General features: G+C 50.9%; 1 protein-coding gene across 3 annotated transcripts in view; it reads left to right on the top strand.

The window, feature by feature from the left end:
* Positions 1–15,251, top strand: part of GHR (growth hormone receptor) — a 218,574-nt gene that overhangs the window by 154,386 nt on the left and 48,937 nt on the right. For all 3 annotated transcript variants that reach the window (XM_045847874.1, XM_045847876.1, XM_045847875.1), the window contains exon 3: positions 6,271–6,336. In XM_045847874.1, the coding sequence (XP_045703830.1) occupies positions 6,271–6,336 (66 nt within the window). The remainder of the gene's footprint in view (positions 1–6,270; positions 6,337–15,251) is intronic.

Consider the following 15,251-nt stretch of genomic DNA (forward strand, 5'->3'; position numbering starts at 1 on the left):
CTGTATCAGCCACCCTCCCACATCTCACTGCGCCGCTCTGCTCCCTGGCGTCCCCTCTTTGCTTATCCGTTCCCTGTGCCCACACACACACACACACTGGGACGCGGGCCCAGGAGGGCAGGCATCCACCCACTCTCTTCACCACTGTGTCCCCAGCATCTAGGACAGCACCTGGCCCGTGGGAGTTGCTCGCCCACTGCAGCTCTGACTGATGGCCACTTTCTCCAGCTCCCAAACACTGACTTACCACTTACCGAGAGAACAGGATCTTGTTCGGGATGTTACATGGAGAACGGTGCGTGCCGCTTGGGAACGAGGCAGAGTGGCAGGAGCCCAGGCCGACCTGTTTATAAAAGGTGCCTTTGCCCAGAGAGGGAAGAGCACACCTTAAACCCTCTGGCAACGCACATGCTTTCTTGGGGCACCTTTGACATGCTCCGCTTCTGAAACGCTGCCTGGGCTCCGCAAGGGGTTTCGTGGATTTGCCAAAACAACCAATTCGCAGGACTTGCGAGTCCACGACCAGCCGCAGCCTAGTAAACGGGCAGCAAGCATCATGCACCTCGACATCAGCAGAGTGGCTCTCTGGAGCCAGGCAAGTGCATCCATGCAGGTGGTAGGAAGGGAGGGGAGGAAATGAAACAATCGTATTTTCATCGTTTCGTTCCTTCGCCAAACACTTTTTCACTGCCATGACAGTGTGTTGAAATATGCTGACTCTGTCTCACGTTGGAGCTTCCGTGGTCCCAGGAGAATGCTTGTCGTCGGATCTAATGATGCGCTGCATGTAGAACCTTCTTCTGAGCAAGTGCAGAGTCAAAAGGCCACAGCATGATACATTCAAAATAATCAGTAAAGACACGATGCCATGCAACTCTTCTTGCAAGACTTCTGAGTGAGGTAGTCAGCTATTGTATGACTATGCATTTAGCAGTCACCGTAATTGGGAGACTGGGCTGATACTTGGTGGCTCCAGAGGAGAAGGAAACATGGTTCTTGTCTTCAGACTTTATCTTCAGTAAATCAGGTAGCTCAGTCACTAGGCAAGGAGTCACTTGTGCCATATTAGGAACAAAGGGTCAACCCTGGCTGGCGTAGCTCAGTGGATTGAGCACGGGCTGTGAACCAAAGCATCGCAGGTTTGATTCCCAGTCAAGGCACATGCCTGGGTTGCAGGCCACAGCCCCCAGCCGCCGCACATTGATTTTTCTCTCTCTCTCTCTCTTTCTCCCTCCCTTCCCTCTCTAAAGAATAAATAAATAAAATCTTAAAAAAAAAAAGAACAAAGGGTCATGAAAGCATGAAGGCTGAAGAGAGGGATTTCTTCCTGGAGGAGAGACCCTCCTACTGATCTCGAGGTGCGGGGTGGGGGGAGGCACGTGGGGTTTGCACAGGCTTCAGTGTTGGAGAGCCTCAATGTGTAGCATTTGCCAGTTGCAATGGTATAAATATTCCCACCATGGCTGCTTTCAAGCTAATGGCATCAGGCCACTGAACACAGAGTTGGAGAGAGGTGCCAGCTCCCAGCATGCTGTCTGTGAGTCACCCTCTGAGCTTTGGACTGTTAAGTCCGTCTGAGTCTAGTGCTTTAACGAATGCGTCCACAGATAGGAAAAACACCGAAGACAGCGCGGTCAGGGAAGACACCTTTCCGTCCTCCCCACGAGGCAGCCTGACCTTTCGGTACTCCGTCCTTCCGGTCTCGGTCCCGTGCTCCTGACTGGCCTTCCTGGCACCCGTGTCAGCTCAGCCACCCTGGCATTCCGGTGGCTGTTCTTAGCAGGGCTGTGGTTCTTTGGGGCGCCCGCTAGCACATGGCCCAGAGCGCTGGCCTACTGCCCGGTGCCCAGCGTCCACACCTCTGCTCTTCTCTGTGATGACAAGCAGTTTCGGGTGTGCTCGCTAGGCAGCGTTTTCACTGTTCTGCTGGCAATGGGGAGGGAAAGCTGGAGGAGTTGCTGGGAAGCTCCGTGGAAGGAAGATGCAGGCCAGCGGAGACCCAGCATTCCTTATTAACTGCTCCTTTCAGTACTCAAAAAAAAAAAAAAAACCACACACAAAACCCACCACCAGTGTGTTCTCCTTCGATCACTGCACCTTTGACCGGCCAGCCCTATCAAAGGGCTGCATTTGCAAAGCCTGGCCCCGGGACCGGTCTTTAATGGTGAGCAGATGTCCGCAGTACGTGTATAATAAACTTGTGTCAGAAGGATTTTTTGTAAAAAACTCCCCAAAGAGAGCACTGCCAGACAAGAAGGGGATATGTGAAGCTTCCAGTTATTAGGAAATTTCCACATTTGGCCCACGGAGCCGGAGGTAGCCCCGCGAGAAAAGAGGGTGCTTTCTCATTGCACATTGATTCCTGTTACCTGGGGCCCAGCCACGCCCAGACACATTCACAGCAAACACAGCTGCTATGGGTTTATTTCAACATGTGCTTCTCTCTCTCTCTCTCTCTCTCTCTCTCTCTCTCTCTCTCTCTCCCTTTCTTTTTTCTTTCTTTCTTTCTATCTCTCTTTCTCTCTTTTTCTCTCTCTCTTTCTCTTTTTCTTTCTCTCTCTCTTTCCCTTTCTCTCTTTTTCTTTCTCTCTCTTTCTCTTTCTCTTTTTCTTTCTCTTTCTCTTTCTCTCTCTCTTTCCCTTTCTCTCTCTCTCTCTCTCCTTCCTCCCTCCCTTCCTTCCTTCTTTCCTTTCTTGCAAAATGCTGGTTTCTCTTCCAAACTTTCTATATATTATTAGTACAACAGCTTCTTTTAGCAACCACAGGTGTCTGGGACCACCAGTCTCATTTCATGGTTCCTCTGTCGTCTGTTTAAATTCCCTCACGGTGCCCGCTCTCAGACTGACTGTTCAAGTACAGGGGGAGCAGGCTCCCTCGTGGTGCCCTGGGGAGGGGATGCGGTCTGTCCGAAAGGCCGGAAGATTTTCTGTTCAGATTACCCAGGCTTCTTCAGAGCTGCCAAGAGTCGTAATATATGTATGCGATAATACCCTTTCATTCAGGAGAAACCGTGGTTGGGAGTGTAATCCAGTGCGTCCCTGCCCTTGGGTCCAGGGCCGGGTGTACCAAGGTGGCCATGACCAAGAAGAAGACTGCCATGTGAAATTACTCGGGGACAGAGCCAAGGGGGAGGCCTGGCTGCCAGGGTGTCACGGGTCTCACCTGCTTCCTCATGGTGAGCCCCCGAAGGGCATTTCTGCCCCAAGCCTCAGCCACCCGGCGCTGTCACTGTGACTTCCCAGAAGGTCCCCGGCATTCAAGTAGACCAGCCAGTGCTCAGCTGAGCTGAGGGCCAGCTGCGGGCGCAGAGCAGGGCAGCCCGAGAAGCGGACCCTGAAGTCGCACAGTGACTCAGAACTGAGCAGGAAAGTAGAACGCAGGGAAGAATTTCCCAGCCGTGTCGTGTCATGAAGCTCCCCGGGCTGGGGGGTGGGCCCACGTACAGATGGGCCAAGGCCACGGGGATCCAGGTTCTGTAGACCCGGGAGAGGGCCTGGACTCCGGATGTGGAACAGACGCCGCAGTAGGTCTCCCCGCCAGGCAGGTGTGGGGACCGGGAGGGCGGGGTGGAGTCGGAACCTGACCCCAGTTCAAACGTGGCCTCTACCGGGGAGTTACCGGGTGGCCTTAGAAAGTCGGTTCACTGGTCCGAGCCTCGGGCCCCTCCACCCTAAAATGGGGCTAGTAGTAACACCCACTTGGGACTGTTTCTGGGAGGGTGAAACGGGAAAGCCCAGAAGCAGGTGCTCAGCACAGTGCCTGGGGGCATTTTAAGCTCATGGTAAATGTGAGGCATCAACACGTCACACGCACTTTCTGACTCCGCCATCGGCCAGCCCCTTCCGAGGCAGCAGGATGGTCTGGGACAGGGCATTGCTGTGACCAAACAAGGAGCTTGAACTGGACCCTTTTCTCAGGGTTGGGCTGGAGGCAGAGAAATACTGTACACTGAAAAAACTCTTTGGTGACGGTGGCCGCCGTCTAGCCGAGGGCAAGGACGGAAAGGCAAAGGCAAAGGTGGGCCTGGAAAGAGGTTTTAGAGGTCGAAAATGTACTTTTAAAACATCCCTCTGCAACTCTCTAGAAGTCGTGGTTCCCTGCGTGTTGTCACCCGTGACTCATGTTCCCCTCCCTGTCACTGCTCGGCATTCCTAGACCCCGAGAACAGCCTTGACACTAATGGGAGCTGACAACGGGGCGCAACACCTCCACTGCAGAGATGGCACCGTTCTGTTTATCGTGCTTCGCTTTGGTAACCAGCGCCCTCTCGGCTGCGGCCGAGGTCTGCGGTCCTCCCGGGAAGTCAGCTGGCCCTTTCATGTCCTGATTCATCGCATGCTGCGGAGGGTGTTAGCTGAGTGAGAATTTCTGCTTCGTGAACACGTTACCAAATCCTGACACCAGGAAGGGGGAGGCACCAGATGTCTGTCTGTGAGGAGAGCAGACTCCCGGCTTGGGAGGAGCCGAGTGGCTGGCGCTCCCCAAGATTTTCCAGGTCTGAGGCCTGGCTCCAAGAGCCCCCCCGCCGGGTCCTCCTAACTGGCCCCCACATTCCACTCGGTCACCCTCCTGGAGAAGCGTGTCAGCTGAGCTGCCGCGCCCGGCCTGGCAACTGGGGCCTGTCCGTCTGCTCGATTTCAAGCTGAACATTGAGACAGACTTGCGGGCCAATTTCGACCCAAACGACACGTAGGATGGGGTGCGACGCCGTGACTGACCTGATCGTCCTCCCCCTTTGAGCTCTCGAGACTTTCTCGAGGCGCGCACAGTGGTCAGGGGTTCGGGTCACTCCCGGTTGGGAGTTCCATACAGGTGCCAAACCTCGATCCAAAATATTTTATGTTTTAGGGCCCAACGTAAGGCCAGGGGTAATAAAACAGCATTCTCTGATTTTAGCAGAAGCTGGGGGTGGCGGACGGGTTCCCCATAACGGCAATGCCAAAGACTTAGGCCAGCCAGCCAGTGAGTGGGCTGGAGGATCGTCCTGAAATGCAGTTTCCCTTTCCGGTCACGTTCACATTGAGGCACAGTTTATTATCGTGGTGTCATGACTCATTGTTGCATTTGGAGTAGATGAGCTTCTACAGATGGCGCTCCTGGTAAAATTTCAAGGGGGAATAAAAAAGACACATTTTCAGAGCTGAAGAGTCATATAGAATTTAACATATTAACTCACCCACGCCCGCAAAGCTTAACTTTACTTGGAAACAAACTCTCACTGATGTGCCCAGACTGAAAAAACTTACAAGGGTTAGAATTCAGTAGTGTCTAAGGTTCTGGATTATGGATTCCAGGCCCGTTTAGCTAGGCGATGGGGGGGGGGGGCAGGGGGGGGATGGGGCAGGGCAGGGGGCGGGGCGTGGAAAAGCGCATGGAAACGTGGATGAGGGCAGCTGGGCAGGTCTCTCCCAACTCAGAAATCCAGGGAATGGGAGCATGTTTGCTCACTGCCCACACATCTATCTTCCTCTTCTTCTTCCTTTTCCCATATCAGAGAGAATCTCTTAGCACTGTTACTGCTGGTTTCTACTGAGGACCAAAGCACGTTTTTTTTTTCACAACTTTGAGGTCACGCTCGGTGTCTGCGGTGGGCCTGGACCACACTGCTCTCTAAGCATGACCCGCAGATGACGTGAGCTGAGGTGGGGGGTCCCAGAGAAGCCCCCTCCTTCCCCAGATAAGTTGCAAACTTTTGTCGCTGGGCGGCCTGCAAAGCAACCCAGCTCAGCAGCTCAGTGACAACTGCCCTGCTCGGTTTCCGTTCTTCCCGTCTCCGGTGCGACCTAATCCTGGTATCGGTGAAATGACAACTGCTTACACAGGAGGTGACGCGCTGCCCCTCCCACGTCGTCATAAACTTCTGCGTCTCCCTCCTCTAGCGTCTCACTGTCCGCCGTTCCTTCCCCGCTCCCGGGACTGCTCACATGGTTATTGCTAAAAAAAAAAACTTTTTTAAAGAAACTTTTTAAAAAATAAGAATCGACATTCTTCTTTTTCATAAGCAAGACTCGAGTCAGGACTCACATGCCATAGGGAGACATCTTTTCATTGTCCCTGTCTGCATCTGGGATGACAGCGGGGGTGACAATGGTCACAGTGGTTCCCTTTGCTCTGACACTCATGGGGGGTTGCTTTTAGAGGTGGGCAGCTCTAGTGAGCTTGGCCGAAGCCGCCTTTTGTCACTTGAAAGGGAGATGTCATTTGAAGGGGAGACCACGGCAGACCACGTTGACAGGGATGACTAATGGTTTTCTTCTCTTTCTCTTCCAGCCATACCTGCTCTCCTTGACAGAGCGCCCCCGAGTCTGCACAGAGTGCATCCGGGCCTCGGGACAAGTAAGACTTTCCGTCCTTCCCCCGCCTTCAGTCAGCGATGCTGTCTGTGCTTTACTGTATTTTAAGCTTCTGTCGTTTCTCTGTTGTGTTTGTGGTCACGTAGCTGGATGGATGGAGGATGGGTTGGAACTACACAGGCAAAATGGAAGATTCTTTTTCAGGATGTCTTTCTCGGGCCCTCTGCGAGGCTGCTGCTTTAGTTCTCTAACTGGCTTGTCTGTAGAGGTTAAATAAGGCCAAGTTAATGAGAAGGGGAAAAAAAGATGCAAAAATGTATTGTGAACCAACAGTTAGTTTATGAAATTTAGGAACCTGCCTTTATATATATATATATAAAAATCCTGTGTTGTATTGTCATCGTTATTTTGAAATATTGCTTTCCCAGGCCATCACATCGATGGTTACGCCTTGTGCTCCAGAATTCTGCCTTCGTGACAGCTGCCTCCTTTCCTTAAAAGGCCTTTGCTCATCCCCTGCCTGTCCTCTGACGAGCCCCTCCCTGCCCCCCTGAGACTGGACTCGAACGTCAGCTCTGCGGGGCAGCTTCCACGGGCCTTTCTCCGTTGTTCATGGCAGCATTTGCCTGGTGACGTTTCACCGTGTGTGTCACTGCCAGACACACAACTCAACGTGTTGTGTGTGTGCGACTGTGTGAACTAGCTCATTGTGCTAGGCTTTCAGGCAAAGCCCACGTTTTATGCTTCTTCTAAATCCCGCACATAAACTGAGAAACACCCCAATCACACAGTCGGTCCCTTCCATGAAACTCCAGGGATGGGCTTCTTCAGCAGCTGAAGTACCTGCTGGAGTCCACCTTTTGTGATAAAGGAAGGGAAGACGGCGCACCTGGTTAAGCTGAATCCACTGCTGTTTTGTTGGTAATTCTGGTGTCGGGAAACCATAACTGGGACTTTATGATGACATTGTGGAGTAAGTTGCTGAAACAGGAAACGTAAACCATTTCCCTGGGCGTGGCCCCAAGGGGCGGTTGGACCTGTTTGTCACAAATGGCATCCCCTTGCCAGCTGCGCCAGACCGCAAGCGCTGCAGCCCTCCGGCCTCAGAGGACCTGACAAGTTAATCTGCTGCTCATCAACGTGAGGGGTTTGGAAGAGGGACGATTTGGTTATGTTTGGGTAGCCCCAGGGCGTATGTCACATTCTCCACTCAGCAGACAGTGCGCCTTACCGCTGCTGTCTGTAAGGAAATGAGAAGGAACCCGTGAGAACGTTTTACCAACAGTGCGTGCTCCGGCCCACACCAGAGCCCTGTCCACGCACAGGCGTAAGACCTGACCCCTTCAGTCCCCCCAGAGCGGCCGTGGGACTCCCCCAGGCCATCGTCTTTGTCCAGTCGGGGCTCCGAGGAGCTCCAGCGTTGAGCCTTGTCCAACTACAACCTGTGGGCATGGTGGACGTGGTGAAGAAATTCCCGCCCGCCGTTCACTCAGCGGGTGTTGGTGTTCCATGTTTGCGATAAGCAAAAACACTAGCTAATTGTCTTCCGTGTGTGGTGTGTCACACAGACTCCAACCTCCCGACCCAGGGAGGAATTGTGTCCCTCTTATCTAGAGTCCCCTGCCCTCCGCCCCAGGGCTGCGTGGGTAAAGTAACGCATCCACAGACGTGTCCGCATCCGTGGGCACCTTCCCCAGGGCCCCCGCGTGGCACACGGCTGCCTTGCCCATTCGAGCACCTCACTGAGGTGTGACAGATGCTCGCGCTCCCGGCACCTCGCTGTGTGGCCGTGTGCACTGTCACTGCGTCACAGAGTCAAGTCTTCAGAAATACTTTCCGGAAAGAATGTGCTAACGTTCTTTCTGGAATGTGCCCCGTGAGGATTTTTCAGCCCACACACGTGGGTAGCTGTATATTCACCTATGCAAAGGCGCGGGAATGGGCAAAAACACAGTCAGGATAAGAAGGGTCTTGAGAGAGTTTCGGTTGAGACATATATAGGCAGGCGTGTTCGTGGTGCTTTAGAAAGTAATGGCACAAGCTTACCAGAAAGAACGCTGCACCTTTGCTGCTGGGGAGAGTGATGAGGATGGATACAATCTTCCAGAGAAAAGCAAAACGTGTTTAGTATTTCCGAAGAAGGCAAACACCTCGGGTTCCACGTTCCTTGTGTTTTCCAATAATTTCATTTCTCATTATGTAAGGTCATTCCTTTTCATGGGATGTATCGCACATCACTGTGAAAGTGTGAGTTTCGTGGTCAGTGGCATTTTCACCACGACTGGAGAAAAATGGAAGTTTTCATTGACTTCCATGTGGAGCACAAACTAGCCCAAGATTTGATGAAAACAGACATTGTGAACATAAATATCAGCGGCTGAGGTCAGAGTTGGGTTTTGAAAGGATTCCAAAAGATGCCGTATTAGACAGGCACAGCCAATCTGTGTAAGTGCACAAACAACTTTCTTCACAATTGGGGGTTACTTGTCAATTAAAAAACACTGCTACAGAATGAACGTTTATTATAGTGACCGTCCTCACGCTTGTTGGGTTCTTCTTGTGCTTTCTGAGCTGGTCCTAGCCTCCTAGTTTTTCTCCCCTACGGCCCATTTCCCCCTGTTCCAAGCCGTTCTGCTCTCTGCTTCCCCCTCACTCTTCTTCTGAGGCAGCGACACTTCTGCCCAATCTCTTCTGCAGCTCGCCTGTGTTTTCCAAATCATGAAGAAACCCCTCCTGCTGGCTGTCAGGGGAGGCTACCACATGGGCCCCATGTGCTTTTCTAGACTCATCTCGCTTGTGTACCCTGCATCCGCACGGCTGTGCCCCCGCCTTCCTGCTTTGTTATAGCCATTTGTAACTGCTCCTTTGCCAGAAATTCCCTGGTCTTTGCCTCCCAGTCGGGAAAAATCCTTCTCGGATTTTGTCTTTCAGGCATCTTTCGAATATCACTTTATCCATAAAGCTTTTTCCAGTTCCCTCCAATGATGCCTACTTTCATCCTGGAATCTCCATAAATTGCTCTTCCTCCTCCCCAAGGAGAGAGAGTGCGTATGCAGCTCTGGAAGGACGCATGCTCTGGAGCAGAGCAGCCTGGTTCACGTCCCAGATCTACCGTGTACTCCTGCATGAGCTTCTCTGAGTTTTCTAACCTCTCTGCACCTCGGTCCTGCTCTGTTTGCTTCCTTATTTCTAAATAGAGATGCTAACAGTACCTCACTCACAAAGCTATGGTGAGAGTTACAAGTGTGATATATTTAAAGTGATGAGAGTAGTCTCCAGTCCTGTGGTATTCATTATCTTCTCTTATGGCTCTTATTTTAGTCCAACAAGGATGAGAAATGAATGGGAAATTTCCCATCCTTGACTCTGTTTTGGATCTTAATATTGTATGTCATTTGTTTCAGCCTAATGGAGACTTTAGCATGCTTTCTGTTCTTTCTTAAGACACTGTGCTCTCTCTAAGGATAGGGGCTGTACCTTACCCATCTTTGTAGCCCACAGTACCTGCTCCATACCAGGTGCTTAGTGAATAGTCATTGGATTTTGCACACATACCAAAAAAATGCAAAGAAAATAGAAGCCTGGTTTTCCCTACTATCTTAACCACTCTTTGGCTGCCCCCGGGCACCTCTGTGCCCTCCAGCCGCCCTGTATGAGAGAGAGGGGTAAAGATAAACAGGAGGGGAAACTTCTCTTGTCTGTTACTATAAATACAGCCTTTCCCAAAGGCGGTCCACAGGACCTTCACTTCAGGTCATGGCTCTGGCTGGCATCATGGTCTAGTCTTGGGACATGTCACAGGCCATCTGTGTGTCATCGCCGTAGTATCCTCTTGGTGCTCCAGCTGCCCACTCCTGCCCGGGGCCCATCACTGCCTCCACAAGAGCCAAGGGACCCGCTCAGCTGTAAGCATTCTTTTTCATCAGACATTTTCAACCCCAAGGATTCCATCAGCTGACAGTACAGCTGAAATAAGCGCAACACAGGAGAAGCATGTGTGTGCAGGGTGGCACCGTAGAGGGGATGCGCAGCATTTGTTTGTTGCAGAGAACTTGAGCTTTGACATGCATCAGAGAGCTGCGCCGACTCTGGGTTCTGACACTGAAGCTGACGCTGAGTTCTGGACAGTCCAGTGTTTATAAACAATTCAGCCAGTGATTCCGTAAGTAAGCACAGATGATTAGTGTCCCTTTTAAGGGAACAGTGTTTATGTTGGCTCTCTCTTGCACCCAGACCAGTGGTGGCCCTTTCTGACTCTCACACAGCTAATCTCCAGATAATGCCAAGCATCCCACAGATCCTACGTGCCCCCCTTCCACGCTTCTCTGAAGCGGGCGGCAGGCAGGTAGAATTATGCACATTACACAGGAAGAAGCGGAGGTACAGAGAAAGCCACTTTCCTGAGTCTCTCAGCTGACCCACCCTGGCTTTCACCCTGGGTGACCCCCGTGGGTGGTAGACACGTTTTAGTGACTCTTGGAAGTCAAAGCCTCCCAGGGTTGGTCGTGACCTTTGAGTTTTTCTACTCTCTCTACTCAAGAGAATGAGTAGATACCCATCAAGTGTATAGCTTGCAAAATCAAGTGTAGAGAATGCATATGATTGACACTTCAAGCAACAAGATTCAGTTATCTTAAAATATGGACTCGGCAGTGACGTTTTTCCAGCCTGAAACCTCCAGAGAGTGCCTGCCAGGTTTCCCAGTGTTAGTGCTTTCTTGTACGCTGCCCTGCCTTCCCTTGTGAAGATTGGGAGACAAGGATTCTTTGTAAGACAATTATTAGGTCTTAGCTCCTCCTTCAGCTGCCAGAAATTTGCTGAGCGCTGGTTGGGGGTAAGTAGATGCTGACCACTTCATCGATGAGGGGCCTGGTCTTCTCTGGGTGGGCTCAGGCCAGTGCGAGTGAAGCCTCTGACACAGGAAGTGAGCACACAGTTCAAGGTCAGCCTCCCCAACCACCTGCAGGTCCTTTCTGGTGACAGACCTATGTCAAGATCTTCTCTTTCTCCTGGAACCCGAACAGTGAGAAAACAGTTAGAAATCGGTGGGCATAGGCCTCTAAAAGCCTTGATCTTCGGTGTAATTATTTTTTTTTCTGAAGTCTGGGAAGGATGACTGAACATCTCCCTGAAAATTCCCGAGGCCTTTGTGTTCTCTGTCTACCAGTTCCTGGTTTGGTTTCTCTTCCAAAGCGTGACACACAGTTAGTTGTCAAGGATGAGATCCAAGGCAAACATGCTTTCACCCTGGGTGACCCCCGTGGGTGGTGGACACGTTTTAGTGGCTCTTGGAAGTCAAAGCCTCCCAGAGTTGGTCGTGACCTTTGAGTTTTTCTAGCCCGCAGGCTTCTGACTGGTGTCAGAGCTCAAGAGCTTCAAAGTCAAGGCTGTAACCACTGCCCTTGAGAGAGCTCTGGCTTCTGCACACATAGAAGCCTCCGGGAGAGGACTCTGAATCTGTTATTCCAGAAGGGTCTTTGTCCACCCTGGCTCCTTGCGACTATGAACAACTTCTTCAGATAATGTGCGCTGGTGCCCCGTTATCTTAAATTCAGGTGTGCCCTGAATTAAATACAAATCCATCTACATCCTGAGAAGTAGAGTATGCATCACACTTATAAAATGATAAGTGGAAATCAGCTCTGGCTGGTGTGGCTCAGTGAATTGAGCACTGGCCTGCAAGCCAAAAGGTTGCTGGTTCGATTCCTAGTCAGGGCACATGTCTGGGTTGTAGACCAGGTTCCCAATTGGGGGTGTGCAAGAGGCCACCACACATTGATGCTTCTCTCCCTCTCTTTCTCCTTCTCTTCCCCTCTCTCTAAAAATAAATAAATAAAATCTTTTTAAAAAGATTTATGGAAATTAAACATAGACACCATGAAATAGTAGTTCAAGTAACAGTGCGCTGCATGGCACATATCTGAGAAAATATATATTTCAACCAGAAATAATTAGCCACTCAAGAAGTGATAATTATTAAATAAAGAATTTATCACTCAGAAAAGAGGTTCTACAACTTCCAAAGGGCTTTTGAAAATATATTATTTATAGGAAGTTAATTTGCGTGTAATTCACAATAGATGATACAAAATAAGCCAATTTTTTGAAGGTCAACAATTATGTAAACGAGGGGCTACTGTGGCAGAGTTGAGCAGCTGCAACATCGACTGTAGCTCTGCAAATTTAAACTGTTTACTCTCTGGCCCTTTAAGAAAACTCCTGTTATAAATGGGAAAAATATTATCTCTATAATAAACTAGTTTAGAGAACTACTGATCATGTTTATACGGGTTATGGTCTCCCAGTCTCCTGTAGGAAATTATCTTCAGTGTGGTAACTCACATTCACGAGAATACAGGATTCGCTGTACAAATTTACTTCACAGTAAACTCCTATACTGTAAAGTAAGGTTGATAGTATCTCTAATCAGTGCAGACGGGTACATTTTATCATAATTGTTATCATTATTCGACGGTACTCCATCAGGTGAAAGCTGGGCATCCGTAAATGCTTGGTGACGAATGGGATTGGGCAGCTGCACTGCCTGAGGTGCTTCGTCATCATCACGTGACATTATCTTAGGGAGAGCTATCTACAGTCAATGTAACATGCGGCTCCAGTGTGAGGGCGAGCTTAATGTTGCGAATCTGTAGGTCTTCCATGCACTGCGTTCGTGCCCAAGAATAAGGACCGGAGACTCTTGGATTAGGGAATTGTGTGCCATTGAAGGCTCCTGACCTCGAGACCTCACAACCTACTAATAGATGTTGCAGTTCAGATCCTCCGCCTTCGTGAATCCCCGAGGTATTCTCATGTGTGTTCCTGTCTCGATGGCCATAGGTTATCATTTGGCTCTTCATGTGTCATGGAAAAGCAGCCTTTAACTATTCGTTTTGGCCTCTCCGAATCTGGATCAATGTGAAAGCAAATCCTTGCAGGCGCGGCCCCCTGTGCTTGCGTCGTCAGCTCCTGTGGCTCCGTGCGCCTGTCACCACGCAGCTCCTGCTGGGAAACGGGAAACACCTGGATAGCATCCTCACTGGGGCTGGACTCTTCTTTTCCTGAACTCCGAAAGCCTTTGGCATTGTTGTGCCCCTTTGCCCCGAACTGAAAGGGCTTGTGTACACATGGTGTCTTCCTTTCTGGACCAGGAGCTCTGTTGAAGGCAGTGACTAGTCCCCCTTGCCTTTCTATGCTCTGCTCCCTTTCTCGCAACTTCGGTGGGTCTTACACAAAACAAGAGCTTCATATCTGTGAGATGAATCACACTGAGGTCCGGAATCGCTTGAGGGCCAAGGCAGAAGGGAAGTGGGGAGAGAGCCGTCGGCATGGAGTTTGTGGTGTTGGAGGTTGGCACTCCCCCCAGACTAAGGCCAACACAGATGAGTAACAATTGTTTCCTCGACTCGGGAGCAGTTGAGGGGAAAAGAAGGCAGGAGGCCCTACCGAGGTCATGGGGCTGTTTGTTCCTATCAGACAGGGGTGGTTATGACCAACGCTGTCACCGGGTTCGGACGGAGTCACCCGCTGCATGCCGAGGACTTTGGAGTCTGGGGGCCGGACACGCGATTGTCATGTGTATGCACCCAGCATCCTGCCAACGCGCCAGGAGCTTCGAGCTCCCCATCTGTACACGCAGATATCAACACCGACCTCAGAGGGGCATGTGGGGAGCAGACAGGCACCCAGAAACATCCCGGGCACACCTGGGAGTGGAATAAGTGTTTTTTATTATTTTGGCCGCTGCTGCTTCTGCTCCTACTGTTCCTGCTGAAAGAGTAGTGATGGCAGCCGGAGTCGCTGGAAGCGCCTACATTCCCCCTCACCCTGCTTACCAAAGCTTAGCTCCTGTTGGAGTTTATTTCCATTTTCTGGGAGGACGGGAAGGACGCTGGATCTAGGATAGCAGATCTCATGTTCGTCATATATTTTTTTTAAGGAAATCAAATTCTCACAGACTCCGGAGAATGCCTGCACAGCCCAGGTTGAGAAAAACTCAAATATATTTATATTTGAGTAAATATAAAAAGAAATTATATCTATTCAAAAATAAATTGGAATGTTACAGATGTGTCTTTTCACTGTCACCTAACTCTTCAAAACGTGTTGTAAAAATGAAGTCATAGCCCAAAAGCCCCTTGTCCGAGAACCCCCTTCCGTGTTCTGCGGTTGTTGGCACGTCAGTGTGGACCAGAGGTAGGGCAGGGGGCGCTGGAAGGGAGGGACTGGCGGGCCTGCCCACCCCGGCTGGCCTGAGATGAGACGTGGGCACCAGGCGAGAAAGAAGGGGTGGTGGGCAAGGGGGACGGCAGCCAGGACGTGGTTTCATTGCTTCGCAGCCTTGCCTCGGGGCTGCCGGTGGGCGAGATTAGGTAAAACATGTATCCTTATCGCCATGCTTGGCACCTAGTGGAAACTCGTTCCCTTTCCTTCCCCTTCCCCCTGAAAAACCTGCCCTGAGGTATAGGAGACGTGAGGCTGTGCAGATTGCTGAAAGGTGCAGCATCAGAACAAACTCCTCCTACTTTTCCAAAGAATAGCTTCTCCCCCTCCTCGTTTGAACTCAGTGCCAGGCCTTTTTCTGTGAACTTCTAGAACATTTGCCGCCTGCATGAGTCATTTGGCATGATCGTGTACTCTTTTAATGGTAGGATTTCTCTTATAGGTATAGACTGACACGTTTTTGGAGTCTTGAATGTGTTCGGGTTGCATTATGACTATCCAAGGGAAAGGGAAAGGAATCACAGGACTTCTGAAAACAGCGTACCAGGGAGCTTCTTTCCACGGGGCCACCTGTGACGGCCTCCGTGGCTCCCGGTGTTCCGAGGGGCACAGGCTGCCGCCGTGCTCAGGGCTGCGGGCATGCGCGTCTCCCAGCGCTCACACGGTTAGATTGGACGTGTGCACTGATCCCCCCCGAGTCTGAGCGGAGCCTTCCTTAAACATCCACAGGGGTTT

This window comes from Phyllostomus hastatus, unplaced genomic scaffold, assembly GCF_019186645.2.
Source record: "Phyllostomus hastatus isolate PE091 unplaced genomic scaffold, TTU_PhHast_1.1 phas_contig_58, whole genome shotgun sequence".
Lineage (NCBI taxonomy): Eukaryota > Metazoa > Chordata > Mammalia > Chiroptera > Phyllostomidae > Phyllostomus > Phyllostomus hastatus.